Genomic DNA, 12,300 nt, shown 5'->3' with positions numbered 1-12,300 from the left:
ATGACGTTATCGCGGCCATTTAAGGTGGACTGAAAAATTCGACTAAAGGAGTCCACTTCAAGCCTTTGTCTTCTTCTTCGTCTCATGCGTGAGTGTTCTGTGAGGGCAATGGCAGTCTTTTATTGCTACCCCTGTTGCATTTCTCATTAGTCATTGTGACATAATTCGCAATGCCGTGTTGTTAAATATTATTATTTTCTCGATTTTCTCCCCCCCCCCAAACCCATAACCTCTGCAATACTCTGCGTACGCGCTTGCAAATTACGCACAACACGCCGCTTTACGACCGCTTTACGACAGATCCACCGGAATACGGCTTAGTTCGCTACCGATACGTTAATAACGACGAGAGTCATGTCGGACCGAAGTGCTTGGTGCCGGTTTGCCGACCGCCAATAAACACCAAATAACAACAAGCAGACGAGATGTTTAATAAAAAGCCGAGGAGGAACTTTCGGCAGAGAAAGGGAGATTCCAGCGACGAAGGGGACGCACAGAAAAACGGAAGCGGAGATGAAAACGCAAAGCCGCCATCCAGGGCGGTTAACAAGCCGCCCAAGGTGTCGCAGGGCCGCGGCATCTCCTGCAGCTCCAAGCGGGAAGCGACGCCTCCACGGCCCGAAAACAGCGGCGAGGAAGAGGGGACGAGGTCCGTTTTCACGGAGAGAGCGGAGCTTGATAGGAGGAAAGGGAACGCTGAGACTGGGCTGAGTTTCTCCGACGACAGAGAAGGTAAACTGCTTGAATCCTGGATGCCAGGGATGGACTCATCAAACGCATTACAGTATATGTATTATATATGTATATATGTATGTATTGTATTCAACGGCAATTTCACTGGACGGTAGCTCGGTCGGATTGTGACCTGACAGCAAACCACCGTGTCAACAAAAAGTACGACTACTATATGTACACAGGATTGGAAGCAGAGTAGTTGTGTTGAAGATATAACAGCTGTAGCAGTGGTGAAACCGTGTGCCTGGTGAGAGAAACTACTGTTGGACTCAACGTGACAAAAAACAGTAGTCCATCAACAGAAGCTGCGTCTACGAAAAAGAGTTTGACGGATTTTCAGGGTGGTTCTTGTGTCTCTCTACTGCAGCCGAGAAAAGATCCTAATAAGATTTTGGGAGATTAAATGCAGACAATACATCAATCTATCCCTATAAATACTTTGCATTAACAATGTCCTGTTGTGTTTTCTGTGTCACTATCCTAGCCGAGGCAACAGAGTTTAAGATAAAGAAGTCCTCTGATAAAGCCGTAGTGTTCAAAGTGAGAAGGAAAGAAGGCTCACTGTCCAAGCCCACCCACAGCATTGGTAAGTATTACATACACACACACCAATAGAATAAAACAAAACAATTTCATTAACAGTACTCCTCGTTGTCACCGCGACACAAGATTTCCGGTAAGCAGCCTGAATACACCCTAATTGCATGTTGTCTCCCCTGGCTCTAGCTGTTCCACTTGGCGGTAGTCCCCTACCATCTGCTTCTCCCAAGGAGGAGCTTAGTTGCCAGTCTTCACCGTGCTCATCACAACATAGTGAAGACGGCAGTGATGATAATAATAAAACTGAAGACGGGTCACCTCTATCAAGCACAGATTCCCCTGAACCTTCCAGCGTCTCTGCTTTTAAACCAGGTGTGTATATCTGTCTCAGAGAGCATCAATGTGGATTTCTGTGTGCCTGTAAGAGAAGGTCCAATTAATGTCTGTTTACAGGAAATATGTAGCCGATTACTAAGAGGTTATTCATTATTTCTATCTGAATTTAACTTCTGCCATAATGTGTGTGTGCGTGTGTGTGTGTGCGTGTGTGTCTTTGTGTCTTTGTGTGCTTGCATAAAGTAATAGTCCCTGATGGCAAAGCAATCCGGGCTGCCAGGAGGCATCGTCGTGAGGCACGAGCCCAGAAAGAATACATTTCCCTGGGCAGGAATGATGGCTGCTCCCCTGGTAGCACACCAAGCCGCAGCAGCAGAGACAGTGATCGCGATGAAGAGGATGATGACGAGGCAGATGATTGTGATCGAAGAATCGAGTTTGCCCCACGGTCAAAAAGCATTAGGGAGAGGATCGCAGAGAAACTAGGTATGAGTGGGATGGAGAAAAGTAGAGATCAGATACAGAAAGTAAATGGTTTGAAGGTGTTTGGGAAGAGGAGGGTGAGTGGGGGGCAGGGGGCTTGTTTGGTGATGAAGAAGAGCAGGAAATTAGAGAAGTAAGCAGATGAAAGAGTCAGAAGGAGTTTATTAACGGCAGGTGCATTCACATGTACAAGGAATCTGTCGTGAGGATTGGTGTGTTAAAAGAGAGATCAATTGATCAGTTCAGACAACATTTTTAGTCTCATTCATTCATCTATTTTTCATTTTTAATGTGTGTGTCACAGGCAGCAGTGATGGCAGTGCATCTGACTCCTCCGAGAGAGAGGAGCGGGAGCTATGGGAGGAGACACAAATTCTGAAGGGAGTTAAGAGAAGGCCTGGGAATCAGGTAGGAAATCAGGCATACTTTCTCTTATGTATTTTTCTTGTTCTTAATTCACGGCCAGCGATGCGGGCCTGGGCGGGTGTGACGGTGCGGAGCTCTTGGCTAATCATGCCATGAGAAAGGAATCAGTTTTACTGTTATTTCCCCTTGAATTGTTTGCTCTCAAATATGCATGTCTTTCTATCGTGTTGCTTATGCAAGTTGTTTGTCTGTCTGTGCAAGTCTACATGAACAGGCACGCACATGTATGTGACAAATAATCTCTTGAACTTGAACATCCAGTTTACAAATGATTGGCATTCAAAATATGGTGAATCCTATTTTGGTTTTCATGGACTATTCTCGAGAGCAAAAGTAAGAAGAATTTAAGAAAAGTTCTATGCATGATATCCAATGCTTCTTAGTCGGTTTGCATTTTCCAGACTCATACTTTTCTATATAACAAGGTTTGGTTAAATGTCATCATTGTGTTAGAAAAACCTTGTCATGATCTATTCTTGTTTGGTATTTTTGCTGTCAGGTTTATCTCCAGTACCTGTCAGTTTGTCAAGTGTTGGTTCCCTGATGTGTTGCAGAGGAAGTCGTTGTTTTAAGCATCTTATCTAAATTTTGTTTACCACCCATTGTCTGTTACAAACTAACAGGGTTCAATAGATTATGGAAATGCTCTTAATGAGGATCATTACTTTAAAGTTTAACAATCAAACTTTGTTTTTAAATGTGCATTCCTAATCTATGGCCTATGTTATTCTTTTGTTCAAATAATTTTCTCAATACAGTAGGATCTATCTCCATCAATCTGTCCATATATGGTTATCATAGTTGTGATATAAGCACTATCTTCCCCTTTTCCCTCCCTATTTTTTAAATTTTATTAGTATTATTTATTTTATTTTTTTCATATTGGTGGGTGAAAAATATGTCTTATTTGCAAAGCAAGGCATTGAAGGCAGAGGCATACTTGAAACGTAAGAACCACCAGAGGACATCCCAGAACACAATTTGTCAGAATACTCAATAACAACTTTCTTATAAGTCATTCCATTCCACGAGGGGGCACAGTGCCTACTTCCAGAGCGAGTTTCCAAAAACAGAAAAAACAAACCAAAAAAACAAAACAACAACGGCGGTGAAAGAAGAACGGATGTGTCCATGAGAGGAGTTGGCTTTGGTGTATTTAAAGATGGGTAAAAAGGGAAAAGTCTGTCCCCTGCCGTGAGGCAAAGGCATTTGGACCAATCGCGACGAGGGGAGCTCTCAGAGCGAGGAAAAAGATAGGGCTCACCTTGGGGGCTTGCATGGAAAACGCAGAAAGAATCCAACCCACCCACACCATTTTGTTCTTCTCTTGTTCTAAACACGTCTTTTTGGTCATAAACGTCTACTTCTTTTGAGTATGTATATATATGTAAGTATATGTAAGTATGCCTCCAGCTTGAATGGTGAGAAAATTGCTGTGTAAATGCAAACATTAATTAGAAATGAATTCAAACATTTTCTATGAACAACTTCTCTGGTTTTTTCCCCCAAGGTTTCGTCTTGTCCCTTCATGATGTCATTGTCTCATTTCTCATTTTCTGCCAGAGTCCATCGGGTAGTGAAGTCAGCTGCTACAGTGACAGCAGCCACGGGAGAAACAGGCAGAAACCCAAGAGGAGTTCAGCGGCGTCCAACATCCCGAAAAAGCTGCCTCCAGTCAATGTGTCCTTAGTCAAAAAGAGGATCAGGGCAAAGTCAGTCCACACTGTTTCCACTAGTTACACTCAAAGCTACAATAACCAGAAACTTTTTACAGTAATGAAACGGAGCTGATTTTTATTTATTTTTTCAACCCCCTCGCAGACTGGACTCCCTGGTGGAAGTTCACAGGGCGCGGCAGGCAGAGTTGAGGAGGATGGAAGGGGACATGGAGAACGCCAGAGCCTCTCTAGAGAACCTGGAGGACAGCGCCTCTGAGAAGCAGCTCAGTTTCTACAGGTCCATGACCCTCTACGTGCACAACCTGGTGGAGTGTCTGCAGGAGAAGGTGAGAAATGAACGATTCAGCCCCCGGTCCGACTCGCCTCAGTGTGCCTGCTTTAATCATGTCCGGCCTGAAAGGTGTATAAGTAGCGGGAGACATATTTTTAGAGACAAAATTTACACCTGCTCAACCCGTGCGTGTGTCGTGTAGATATTATAACTGTGATGAAAGCTAAGCCCCTTTTGTAATAATGAATCCCTCATCCATTAAAAAAAAGGGGGGAAAAAAACAAAACATTCAGGAATCGTATTCATGGGTTAAATATGATTGAAAGGAATCTTCTCCTCCGCCATGTCCCCTGTTAAAGCCCTGCTTTAACCGTAAAATACAATCCTTTTCACTTCAAAATCACTTGAGCTACAGAATGGCTGAGAGTAATATTCTTCCTCACTGCTTACTATCTGCTAATTACTTAGTGGTATTTAAATTCAGAATATATTTAATTGGCCCTAGGGTTGGGCCGCGGTTTGAAATGAAGCCAAACACCGGACCGGACCGGTATACCAAGTTTTACCACTAGGTGTTGCACTTGACTCAGCAGCCGCTCACGAGTTGGTGGCGGTAATGCACCTATACACTAGATAAAAAGAAGAGAGTACAGCGGCATCACCATCCGCAGAACAGTGACACATCGTGTTTTTATTTTATGTTTTTACTTTTTATGTGGCCGGCCTTGGCTGGGCACTACCTTGCGCATAGCCCGTCAGACACTAGTGGCTCCGTAGTCAGTTTTCAAACAAACATAATATTATGTAAATCACGTTGTCATATTGCTTATTACAAATGCAATGCAAGTTGAATTTAGCACCGTGACGCTGCCGCCACAGGCTGCTGATGTATGCTACTTTTTCATTTGCCAGAACGTCGGTTGCGGTTTAGGTTCCTACATTGGACCGGACCGGCAAAACCAGAAATCAACCCAGCTCTTATTGGCACAAATGTATAGGCTTTGATACGTGCATATACCTAGTTATTTGCGATTTATTAGCACTCATAGTTGTTCAAAAACAAATCTCATCTTTCCAATGTCTTCCCTGAATCTGGAGTGAGTATTTAGTGGGATGGAGCCTTCCGCACGGACACGCCCATCGCCCAATAATCCTTAACGTTTTGCGTTGTAGGTGGTTGAGATCAACTCATTGGAGCTGGAGGTTCACACCCTCATGTCTGACCAGGCGGAGGCCCTGTTGACACACAGAAGAACGACGACCAGGGAGGAGGCTGCCCGCCTGCAGCGTCTCAGCTGTGAGGCGTGTGTGTGTGTGTGTGTGTGTGTGTGTGTGTGTGTGTGTGTGTGTGTGTGTGTGTGTGTGTGTGTGTGTGTGTGTGTGTGTGTGTGTGTGTGTGTGTGTGTGTGTGTGTGTGTGTGTGTGTGTGTGTGTGTGTGTGTGTAAAGCTGATTTTTAGTTCTGGGTAGAATAACCGTGGGTGTCTACGCCGGTGCTTGTATTAAGTTTCTGCGTCTGTGATTATGGACGTAGACGGCTCAAATGCTAGACACGGACGTAAAAAAATGGATACATTTCATGGTGTCACATCCAACGTTTGCGGATATTTCACACCACTAATTGAGTGTTTTTCATTCAATTTTGTTGTTCATTTTTTCCCCCAACGTTGGCAGAAATGAACCAGAAATATGTAGCGGGGAAAAAGCAGACAAATTACAGCACTTGCGGTCTTACGCCACCCAGACATGCGGTTACATTTCTGGAGAGCTGTACGTAAGCTACGCCGGCGCCTGTGACGTAGAGACCCGCAGCGTACCGACTGCGGCTATTGGACACAGAACTATAAATCAGCTTTTTATTTTGCACACACTCCCCACCGCTCAAATCACATTTCAGCCAAATGTCACATATGAAGGTGAAATGAGAGAACAGTCAATAAGCCTGTGTGTGTATGAGCTGTCGTCTTAGGTTGGTGTCATTAGGCTTGGTCTTGGAATGAGAAACTATTTTTGTCACTATGGTTCTTGGTTGAAATAATGAAATCCGAGGGTTTATTTATGGTATGTTTTTTTTGTGCTCCCCTAGATGGCGCTAATGAGCAGGATGAAGGCAAAGCTGATGAGGCTCTGATTGAACAGTAAGGAAACCTTGCAACTCATTTTATCTGTATCTAGTCTGTCGTCTATTCTGCTCTGTAATTTATGATCAATAAAGTTCTGGGGAACAGTAATTAAGTCCTTGACCACTACTAAATCAGTTTATTGGTGTTTAATCCTTAACCTCAGGATAATAATTCAGTGTGACTGTATATCCATTGCCATATTTCCTTAGTTTAGAGGCAGGCTGTGATGGTTAGGACAAGTCTCTCTCGTTGTGCTGTACTTGTTTTACTCTTTAAGAAATGTCACATTTTTTCTCACGCGGGCTAGCGAGACAGGCGAGGTCTGTGAGGATGTCCCTGAGGACGTGCAGCCTTCAGCAGAAGAAGAAGAACAACTGCAGATAAAACAGGGTGAGGGCGGTCGCTTTGTCTGTCTGTGTGCTCTCCATCAGGAGTTCCCCATAAACTAGTGAATATAACCTCTCTGGACTTAACGCAACATTTTTACACAATGGCAGAAGAATGTTGGTAGTTGATTTTGTTGAAGGATTAAATCAAAATGCTCAAAATGTCTTTTTTTATCTTCATACCTGTCATTCATACATTCCCATTTTGATATTTCGACGGTGGATGCAGTAAGAGCTCGGCTTCTCTTTCAGGCTTTGTTTCGTGAAGCGCTGGGATGCTCTGCGGCTATGGCTGAACTTAGTTTCAGACGATGGGATCAGTGACTCATTCCATTTCGCTCTTTCCCCTCCCTACCCAGGCGATGTTTTATCGCGGTCCGAGGCCGTGTTTGCTGACGTCCAGGAGGACTTCTGTGATGTGGAGAAGATTTTGTCCCGCTTTGTGAAGTGGAGGGGAGCCTATGCAGAGTCCTACCACAGCGCCTACATCACTCTGTGTCTGCCAAAGTTACTCAGTCCTGTCATAAGGCACCAGCTCCTGGCTTGGAACCCCCTGAAGGTACTGGGATGGACACGAAAGGAGGAAGCAGACACACGACTGGAAGCTGAAGCCGTCACAGCTGTGACACAATCACCTTATCACAATTATTTGAGCTGATCTAATTTGTGAAATCATTAGTGCTAATGCTATATATTTCCGTCTAAATTTCTAGCCGATGTGAGAATTGTTGCAGCAAAATAAGATGTGAGTAAGGTGTTGGGGGTGTGTGTGTGTGTGTGTGTGTGTGTGTGTGTGTGTGTGTGTGTGTGTGTGTGTGTGTGTGTGTGTGTGTGTGTGTGTGTGTGTGTGTGTGTGTGTCTATGCGTGCGCACGCGCCAGGATTCCTGTGTGGAATTTGAAGAGCTCCCGTGGTACAGAGCGCTGGAAACCTTCTGTCACGGCCAAGGCTACGAAGAGCTGGAACACACCGACACGCAGACCCTGACCAGCGTTATCGAGAAGACCGTTTTATCCAAAATGACAAGTAAGCCAATAAGACCTACATTCATGGTTATTATTATTATTTTTTTTACCCAGATATACAATCGTCATTTACCTTCATCAAGAAATACATTTATAAGCTTAGAATTTTTTCCGCTTTTGTTCTTTACGAGGCTGGTTTTCTTTCTTTCTTCCTTCCCTTCTTGGCCTCTCTCGCTTCGTCGTTCCTCAGCCTTTGTGGAGCTGGTGTGGGATCCTCTGTCTCTCCATCAGTCGGCCTGTCTGTCTGACATCTGTCACAAACTGGATGAGGATTACTCCGTCTTCAGTGGAGAGCGGAGCAAACTAGCCAAGGTAAAAGTCGACCTCGGGCCTTCTTACACACAAGCTGTGAAAAAGATCCACATTCACTACTTGTGTGTGTTTTGATGATCATTTAAAGCTCACACTCCGTTTTGTCCCCTGCAGGTCTTTGTGGAAACAGTGGTCGGCCGATTGAGAAGCTGTGTGGACGAAGATGTCTTTATCCCGATGTACCCAAAAAGGTGTGTTTTTGGTTTGCAAATCATAAAGCATCATAAAGCATCTTTGCAGTAGTGGTTTAATTATTTGCTGATAGAACCGCCATGTAATCAATTTTTTGTGCTGTTGTTTCCCCCTGTATTTTTTTGTCTGTCTGTTTTCTCCCAGGTTTCTAGAAGACCGATTGTCTCCTCAGTGTCACTTTAGAGACCAGCAGTTCTGGGCCGCTGTGAAGGTACAGCTCACCAAAACCTCTGTCTGAACATAGCTTACTTGAGAGTTTCCCGGCTAATTGAAGTATCGACATCTGTCATTGTTGCCGTCTTCCTTGGTGTCGTGAATTTCCTTAGACCGCCGTTTGATTTTTCGCTGCTTTTCTAACCGTTAAAGATACTCAACAACATGGGGAAGTGGGATTTGGTGCTTCCTGAGTCTGTGCTGAAGGAGCTTATGTTGGACAAGCTGCTCAACAGATACTTGATGATTACTCTGCTCAACCACACACCTTCCCAAAACACTGTCCACACATGCAGGAAGGTAAATACTTTTTCACTCGATACAGACACGTGTGTTTGTTTGTTGTGTTTGTGTATGCAACCTTGTGTGACGGTACGTGTCATGATCTTTTTATTTGTTGTTTTAATGATTTATTTATTTATTTATTTTTACTGGTTTTCCTTATTCAAGGATCGAGAATTGTTCTGAATGGCTGTAGCTTATTCTTCTCTCTCCCCTTGCACTCAAACTCCTTTATTCTGTTTTCCCCCTCTCTCCAGATAGCAGATAGTCTACCGGCTTCATGGTTCAAAGAAGAAAGCGTCAGTCCACCACAGCTTGAATCGTTTCGCAACCATCTGGTTCAGACGGCGCATTTTATCTGCAAACAGCAGCCCCCTGAAGAGCCCGACACCAGGTTATACGCCTCTGTGTATACACGCACACACACACGCACACAGATGGATGGATGGATATTATATAACTCATGCTGCGTTTCACAAAACCCCAAAAACGATGGTTGGTCACAGAAGACGTTTCTGCACCACAGGAAGATTTAAGAACCTTTGGAGGAACCGTCCCTTTGTTTTGTGTCCGCACTGCGTGATCCAGGAACGATTGTAGTTGTTAAAACGCCGTCCTCGAGGGACGTCAGTGATGTAACAAGATTTTTTTTTTTTTTTATTTGTCACATACATATACATACTTCCATACATATATGCAGTGAAATGTAACTGTAAATGTAACTGCACGGTGATCGGTCCAACACGTAAACCAATGCAGCGCCGGCAACGGTATACTTAAAAAACATTTAAAACATTAACAATAACCGACAAAAATAGGATGCTTCATTTAATGTAAAGGTGTCTTTATTTATACACAATTTATTTCCAAAATAATAAATCTACATAAGAAAAAAAACAAAAAAACGGCGTCCCTCAGCCCAAACTCCACGTGGACACAGCAGACTTGGAGCGACCTTCAATCAAGACAGGTTTTCCTCAGTGTGTCGGAACTTCAGAAACCTGTAATACATACTTAACATGACTAAACTGGACACTGTGTATTGCTGCTTGCGGCTATATTTATCATTTTTATTATTATTATTATTATTATTATAATTATCATAATTATAATGATAATTATTATTTTTATTATTATTATTATTATTATTATCATTGCAAATACCTACAGCTGCATGCCATCCAGTCAAGTCGCAAGTTCTTAACCCGACACTGAGCAACCCCAAAACTTGAGCTAAGTTAATAATTTATATATTTATTAAGTTGTCATGGCAGTCCATAAGTCATCTTTTCAGACAGCATTTTTATAGTTAACTATCTATTACAAAGCATCAACCTCATCATTTATTAATTGAGCTGCGTATGTATTATCCCCATGTAGGTCCGCAGTGGTGGAAGTCCTGCAGGTTCTTAGTAAAATCCGGTCCTTTGACGCGATCATGGCGATAGCGGAGAAATACAAATATCAAGACCTCATCTACACTCACCAGCTGTTGGCTCAGGATGCATCATGAACGACAAACGACCTGGAGTGATGTTGGGGTGCCGTCAACCGTCAAGGAGTTCGAAACATTCTTACAGATTTTATTTTTTTTTTCTCTCTGAAAAGAGAGGCTGCATTTGTTCTGTGTGCAGTAGGTGCATTCAGAACGGACCCTTCCAGAACAAGAACAACCATTAATTGTCACAAACCAGAATATACTGTCCAGATATTATACATTTTGGCTCATATGCATAATAGTTGTAAGGGAGGAAGGGGCGATGTCATTGGATTATTTGTTGTATTTTTCTATTGTATTTTTCCATACAAGTGAAACAATAGAGAATGATGTGCATTGATGACACATATACATTTGAGTCGTAAATTAGACATTAAGACTTTGTTTTAAATTGTACAGATCACTATTTTTATGAAGTACATTTTTGAAACGAAACAAAATAAAAATCAGTTTTTCATATTCCCTTTGAAACCATGACAGTTGAATTGTTGTTTTAAAAAGTAACATTTTTATAAATAAAATGATTGTTCAGTGGAAGGAAAACAGTGACGGGTACATGACTACTAACTAAATTCATCAAAATTATCAAACATAGTAAAACAGGTTTATAGTTGGAAGGATAAAATATGCCAAGCTGCACTGTAAAGGTAATGTTGCTGCAAATGAATAAGCGTTAATAAACAAGGTATTACTATCATTTTAAGTCGTATACATTTTTGGAAAAAAATGTAATATCTTCCATTTGAATAGAGATTACTTAGATTAAATTCAATTAATTGTCATTGCACAGAGTCCAAGCACTGAGGCTGACTTTGAGTTATGGTGATTATCTACTTTACGTACTATGACAAGATCTACACCTATTTACATACATTGAGTATGTAAATCTTCAACATATGCTCACGCAGACTGCTCTGCTGACAAATGTTGACCTAACCCTCTATCTCCCCTTTCAAAGGCAAATTATGTTTTGTCAGAATGTGTGTTTTCCTACTTTGCCTCTGCACCTGTCAGCCATCCGCCCTAACTGCTCTAACAGAATCACTGGATATCTTGAAAAGAGTTTAAATTGTCCTAACTCCTCAAAAACCCTAGAGAGGCTCTCGAAAGTCAACTGGGAGAAGATTTCAGTTAAAATGTTAAAGTTGGACAAAACATGTTGTGAACCGACAGATTCTCAAATGCCTACGGAGAAGATAAGACATCTCTCACTATGCATGAAATTATAGCCTTAAAAAAACATTTTCCTACGAGCTACGAGTCATTTTCCATTCCAAAGAAATCCCTTCTGCATGCTTCAAACCCCAGGTTGTTTGGGACTAGCTCGTGTCAAGAGTTCCCTGTTGAAATATCTCTTGGGGTCGGTGCAGGGGCGCAGGTCAGCTTCCCAGCCCTGCGCAGGTAACTTAGCGGCTGGAAGAGACCGAACCAAACGGTCAGATACAGAAGCCCACTTAGTGTGTAGTAGATCTTGGGAAACAGAAAATCTTTCAGACTCGTGAGCATCAATGACGGCAGAAAGTTGCCCACAAAACACACCAGCTGAACCAAAATGATGTTGAACGCTCTTTTCTTTGTGCCGTTGAGCCCTTCTCCCTCCTTTTTCTTCCACTCCTTTCCCCTGGGGCCAGACCTTTTCAGTGACCAAAGAACCGATAAACAACAGAACAGAACGATAAACAACAACGTTGAACAATACAATAGAATGGTTACCAGATGGCTCCACAGCGGCCAAACCGAATTGATCGAAATGTTGAAAAGGACGACAAACCACATCAGACCACAGCAGCCCCCTCTGAAC

The 12,300-nt window shown here is 42.7% G+C and overlaps 1 protein-coding gene across 1 annotated transcript; it reads left to right on the top strand.

The window, feature by feature from the left end:
* Window positions 1–349: 349 nt before the first annotated feature.
* On the top strand, window positions 350–10,958 carry gcfc2 (GC-rich sequence DNA-binding factor 2). Its single transcript, XM_079997166.1, has 18 exons — window positions 350–732; window positions 1,220–1,321; window positions 1,462–1,647; window positions 1,855–2,097; window positions 2,399–2,502; window positions 4,084–4,232; window positions 4,342–4,525; window positions 5,644–5,767; window positions 6,556–6,607; window positions 6,900–6,982; window positions 7,338–7,537; window positions 7,859–8,003; window positions 8,193–8,314; window positions 8,429–8,505; window positions 8,651–8,717; window positions 8,873–9,019; window positions 9,259–9,395; window positions 10,382–10,958. The coding sequence occupies exons 1-18, from the start codon at window positions 426–428 to the stop codon at window positions 10,512–10,514; spliced, it is 2,562 nt and encodes an 853-aa protein (XP_079853292.1). The 5' UTR covers window positions 350–425; the 3' UTR covers window positions 10,515–10,958.
* The last annotated feature ends 1,342 nt before the right edge of the window (window positions 10,959–12,300 follow it).

Source organism: Zeus faber (assembly GCF_960531495.2).
Source record: "Zeus faber genome assembly, chromosome: 3".
Classification (NCBI taxonomy): Eukaryota; Metazoa; Chordata; class Actinopteri; order Zeiformes; family Zeidae; genus Zeus; species Zeus faber.
The sequence above is the reverse complement of the archived record's forward strand: the minus strand, read 5'-3'. Positions and strand labels throughout refer to the sequence as shown.

What these genes read in the sequence shown, in the direction of transcription:
- gcfc2 (XM_079997166.1), top strand. Translation starts at nt 426, where the DNA reads ATGTTTAATAAAAAGCCGAGGAGGAACTTTCGGCAGAGAAAGGGAGAT. An exon ending in ACAACTGCAGATAAAACAGG is followed by an intron (nt 6,983 to 7,337) that starts GTGAGGGCGGTC and finishes CTCCCTACCCAG; the next exon opens with GCGATGTTTTATCGCGGTCC. An exon ending in TGGCTTGGAACCCCCTGAAG is followed by an intron (nt 7,538 to 7,858) that starts GTACTGGGATGG and finishes CGCACGCGCCAG; the next exon opens with GATTCCTGTGTGGAATTTGA.